The sequence below is a fragment of the Podarcis vaucheri genome (assembly GCF_965113315.1).
Source record: "Podarcis vaucheri genome assembly, chromosome: 12".
Classification (NCBI taxonomy): Eukaryota; Metazoa; Chordata; class Lepidosauria; order Squamata; family Lacertidae; genus Podarcis; species Podarcis vaucheri.
The window spans coordinates 17,220,330-17,225,986 of NC_138750.1; the positions used below are offsets into that span (position 1 = coordinate 17,220,330).

General features: G+C 40.3%; 1 protein-coding gene across 1 annotated transcript; it reads left to right on the top strand.

Moving 5' to 3' along the window:
- Positions 1–400: 400 nt before the first annotated feature.
- On the top strand, positions 401–5,455 carry LOC309515364 (copine-4-like). Its single transcript, XM_082193160.1, has 2 exons — positions 401–687; positions 4,862–5,455. The coding sequence occupies exons 1-2, from the start codon at positions 496–498 to the stop codon at positions 4,991–4,993; spliced, it is 324 nt and encodes a 107-aa protein (XP_082049286.1). The 5' UTR covers positions 401–495; the 3' UTR covers positions 4,994–5,455.
- The last annotated feature ends 202 nt before the right edge of the window (positions 5,456–5,657 follow it).

Consider the following 5,657-nt stretch of genomic DNA (forward strand, 5'->3'; position numbering starts at 1 on the left):
ACACATATGCTTGTGTACATAAAAGGCATATTTAAAGAAAAATAGCATACAGAATGCATTGCAGTAGGATAAATTGCTTGCAAAAACGTGCATCTTTGGCAAAACTGCAGATTAAAATGCTGGTGAATTTTCACAAGGACTTAAAGAAAAAAATCACATACTGATAGGAAAATGTGCAAAATTCAAATTAAAACCAGAAAAATAAGAAAAAAAGAGAAACAGAAATTGAGAGATTCACCCATCCCCAGTAGGTGAAAAGCATAGTTTATGTAGAGTTTAACTTATTTTAAAAATTTGAGCTCTTCCCCCACTTATTCATAGCATAATAAAAAAAACACATAATTCCCAGGGAGAAATGCCAGGGAATCTCTGCATCATCGATTTAGGAAGCCAAATAGTTGCTGGAAATGGATTGGAATATACTGACTTTCTTTTTCAACCCTTCTATAGCAATATTTCATCTTGCTGATTCTGACGGATGGCGTCATCACAGACATGGCCGATACACGCGAAGCCATTGTCCATGCCTCCCACCTCCCCATGTCGGTCATTATAGTTGGAGTAGGAAATGCTGATTTCAGTGACATGCAGATGCTGGATGGGGACGATGGGATACTGAGATCGCCCAAGGGAGAGCCTGTTCTTCGCGACATCGTTCAGTTTGTGCCATTCAGAAACTTCAAACATGTAAGATTACTTTCCACTGTGTTCTCTTTTGGAATGTGTTTGATAATTAATAGTATTAGAACAGGTGTAGAGGGGGAATCTAATCCTTTCTTTCTCTGCTGCAGTCGAGGAAAATCCCTCTTCCTATGCTAGTATTAGCTTGGGGCGAGGAGAGGAATCCTCCATTGGGAAGTATCCCCCAATGTCTTTTAGAACACTGCCTGACCTGAAATTATATTATGAAGCCTCATGTATTTGTTGGATTTGGGAATGGATAAAATTTAAAAATACAGATTTATTAGATTTGGAAGGTCATGATTTTACAATCCTCCATTGGGAGGTATCCCCCAATGTCTTTTAGAAAATAATCATATGGGTGTTTGTGAGCGGAGCCAGTAGTAAAATTTGGGGCAGAGAGTCTAATAATATGGGAACGAATTGCAAGGCTCTGTCTGCCCATCTTCGAGAGGCTAAGGAGTAAACCCTACACAAATCCAGAGTGGAGTCCCTAAGACGGTTAGATGGCATCTTGTACACCTCCTTCCGGTAACTCCTGCAGCCAAACTGGAGCCAAATGTATTGCTCTGTTTTCCTTTGGACCACATCAGCGAGGCTGAGAGTGAGGTCTTACCATCTGGGCAGCCCAGGACCTCCATACACACTGCCCAGAGAGGTCACATAGGTGCTGCCAACACAGCAAAAACAACACAGGAGGCAGCAGCTGCATGTTACCTGTCTCTGCAGCCACAGCAGGAGCTGTGATTCTCCAGCAGTTTGACTCCGCCCCTGGAGGTGCACTCCATTGTCTCTACTTACTTGTGAAACTGTCACAAGCCCATAAAACCAGTGCATATCTTTCCAACTTTCTACCAACAGTGCAATCCTATGCATATTGAATTGGAACTAAGTAGACACCATCAAGATCAGTGGACTTAGGAATAAGTCCCACTTAACTCAATGGTACTTACTTCTAAGTAGACAAGGATTGTGGTGCTAGCGATGCAGGAAAATAGCTCTGCTGTACCAATCAGAAGTGCTCAGATATCCTGACTACGGCAGGTTTTGAGCTAGGAAAACCTGGTTTCCTTTCTGCCTTGGATGTTTTTTAAAGGGACAGAACCTGGATGATGCTCTGAGGTATCAAGCCAGTTCTAAGATTTAATAATTAACAGTCCCACTCACCATTGATTGGCGAGTTCTCTAGCCAAGTAATATATACAAAAAGGCATATACTAGGGTAAAGTGTACATGAAGCCACATATATAAATGGAAAAAACGTGGAAATATGCATAATATTGATGAACATTGCTTGCAAAAAAATGTGTGTATTGGACAAAATTGTATACAAAATATTTGTTATTAAGAGAATTGTGCACTAAAATACTAATGAATTTTTATGCAGCCTTTTTTAAAAAAAAAAAAAAAAGCTGATGTGGAACGGCAGAGAACTAAACATGTTATTAGAAACCAATTCGCCCACACCTACATCTGCAGTAGTTTCTTTGTCAAGTTTCATTTTAAAGTTCGTATTTATTAGACAAGTATATTAGACATTAACAACCCTACTAGGCCACCTATGAAACAACAGCTTTAACAAGCTATATCTTGGAAATTCTCGTATATTACTGTCCTGCTCCTGTCACTAATTACCGGATGCAGTTTTCCTTGGTAAAAATAATTGAAATGAGACTGATTTATGCATTGGTACTACTATATCTGTTTTCAGTTTATTGAAAATATGCTTCCGGGCAAAACCAGTTTCACCTTACTTGGACAGAGTTTAAATCATCCCCAGCTGAATGGCTGAAATTGCAAGTGCCAATCTGATTGGACTAAAACTGCAATATTCCTGCTAACTGAATTACTTAAGTGTGGTGTGATCAAGTGATTTTAGGCTAAGATGCAGTGATGTACGAAAACAGCATCCTGATCGTAAGAGTGAACCTACCTTCCTGACCCATGGTGCCTTTCAGATATTGTTGCATTTCATTTCCCATCAGTCCCAGCCAACAGTCATGGATGAATGGAGTTTTATAGTCAAGCAGTATCTGAAGGCAAAGCGACGCGGGTGGCGCTGTGGGTTAAACCACAGAGCCTAGGGCTTGCCAACCAGAAGGTCGGCGGTTCGAATCCCCGCAACGGGGTGAGCTCCCGTTGCTCAGTCCCTGCTCCTGCCAACCTAGTAATTCAAAAGCACGTCAAAGTGCAAGTAGATAAATAGGTACTGCTCCGGCGGGAAGGCAAACGGCGTTTCCGTGCACTGCTCTGGTTCGCTAGAAACGGCTTAGTCATGCTGGCCACATGACCCGGAAGCTGTACGTCGGCTCCCTCGGCCAGTAAAGCGAGATGAGCACCGCAGCCCCAGAGTCGGCCACGACTGGACCTAACAGTCAGGGGTCCCTTTACCTTTACCTTTTTAGTATTTGAAGGCAGGAGAGCCGTTCAGTGGTTTTAGAACTCTGCTTGTGAAGTGGACATCTACGAGTCTCCACCTTAGTATCTGTGCACTGAAATTAGCTGCTCCAAATAGGTCAAGGATGGCCATTACAATGAGCTTTTAATCTAGCAGAACAAGACAGATGCTTGAAAGCTCCTTCAAGGCTCCCATCATCCTACAGAACTGCACAGGAGCGAGACAGTGAGCGAGTGAGAGGAGTCGTGGCCCTCATTAAGCTCCAGCTTGAGAAGATAAATGCCATTATCGTCTTGCTAGGTTGTAGCTGGGGATTCAGCCGTAGAAAAGGTATTGCCAGATAGCGCTGCCCCAGCAGGCAGGGTCCTCTGTCACGCAGCTCTGAAGTTTGCCACGTTGGCATTGAGCAACTCTCATCCCAGAAAGAAAGTAACCATTGTCGCCATGAAGAACTCACCTTTTAAAGACTGCTAGATTTCTAGGCTATACTGTTAATCTCATCGACTCAAAAGGAGGTTCAATCAGGATTTATTTATGCGTTTCTTTCGAACCGAAGTGTGCGTTTGTATATGTATGAATGAAATAAAAACGCAGATCTAACGTTCATTGTGCACAGTTGCTTCATTTTGTATTGTATTTTCAACTTTAAATTTGAATACTTTAAAAATAAGTAAATAGAGGGGCGGCAACCTTACACCCACTCACCTGGGAGTATGTCCCAATGAACTCAGTGGGGGCTTACTTCTGAGTAGGCCCACCTAGGCTTGTACATGTGTTAATCTTGTTTATTCAGCATACTATGAATTTTATGTGTGTTTTCCATCATATGTGTTTATAATATTAGCAGGACTTCCAGAGTTTATGCAAAAATCCAGGATCTACAGTAGATTTCGGCGTATTAGGCGACTGGGCGTATTAGATGACCCCCAAAATTGACAGTAAACTAAAAGGCAAACATTTTTTAATATAAGAAAAAGCTTACTGTGACAATGCAAACTTAATGACTCTAAATTTGGATAACGCATAGAAATTGTTACAGAAACCAAAGCAGCAGCTAAGACTAACTTAAAGCATAAATACTGAACACTCCATAGGCATGTACCCTTCTAGAACAATAAACCACAACAAATACATTAAACCAAATGCTATATATTTCAGAAATGTTACCAAATGCATGCATATAGGTAACAGAACAATAACAGATAAGGGTAGACTACAGGAAGTATTTGATGTTTCTCCTGCTAGCAGAAATGCAGTTCCTTTTGCACGTTAATCAAAAATATAAGCAGGTGGAGTGTACTGCAAAATAGAAGCATGGTGGGAAATCATTTAATGCTCAAAGGACCCAAAGACTTCAATAGAACTATAAGGCCTTTGCATGCCATAGTGATGATTGGGGCAATAATACCCAAATTTCCTCAGTCTCCACAAACAGCTGATGGATGCCAAATGACTTGTGTGCTTTACCCCATCTTAGTGTGATTAGACAAAGCAAATGACAACATAGCCTTACCTACATCAGAGGCCTTGATGTTGTTGTAGACAAGATAGCCCCATATGCATAGGGGGGCGGACTGGGCAGCCTTGTTAAAGCCTTGTATTTGCAGCATTAATCATATGCTCACAGGTGTTTGGCTAGACTGAAGTGGAATAACCTGCATCTTAAAGGCCAGCATAGTTGTGCTGATCACAACCCTGTTGGTTATGGGGTTATGTGTGTGGAACGGCCACATTTTAGGTAGAAGTGTGTTAACAACTGTTATTTTCTGCCATTTCCTGCAGGCATCTCCAGCTGCGTTAGCAAAAAGTGTTTTGGCTGAAGTTCCAAACCAAGTGGTGGACTATTACAATGGGAAAGCGATTAAACCAAAATGTATGTCAGAGTATGAGTCTTCCAGGACAGTAGCTCCATGACCTTCCCTGGACACTTTTACAGAGTTCAGATATGCTACTACTTACAGTTACTGTACTTAAATGAAAATAGCACGTTTTGGTGATTTTTAACTCAAATAATTTTTTTTGCATGTGTAGCCTAAAGGCTTGCCGGTAAAGGTTAAAGCAATTGTATTGTTGAAGACTTTTTATGAAAACAAAAACAAAAACAAAATTATAACTCTTTACATAACAGCATGTCGCCTTGAAATGAAAAAAAAAAGTTATCTGTATCTGTTTTTTATACAGGTTTGTTGAAATTTTGCTAAATTTCTTATTATCTTTACACTGTAAAGCATTTTGAAACATTTATTGGAAGTTGATAGCCAAAACGTCTTTGGGTTTATCTGCTATGAAATGAAAAGGTTTTGGTTTTTTTTTCAAAATGGCAGATGCATGGACTGTATTTTGCATGTTCCAAAATAAAAACAACACAGTTTTGCAGTTGTTGTGTTTATTTATTTCTTGCCACATAGCTGCCTGCTGAAAAATTCTCATCGACTCTTCCATTCTTCAAATAATAACAATAAATTTTAAAAAATCACACCAGAACATTCTAGGAAATTTACTTCCAAGCATGAGTCTAAGATGTCTGTAACAAACATGAGAACAGCTTGTAAAAGATGTGCTCAAAAATAGCCAATAT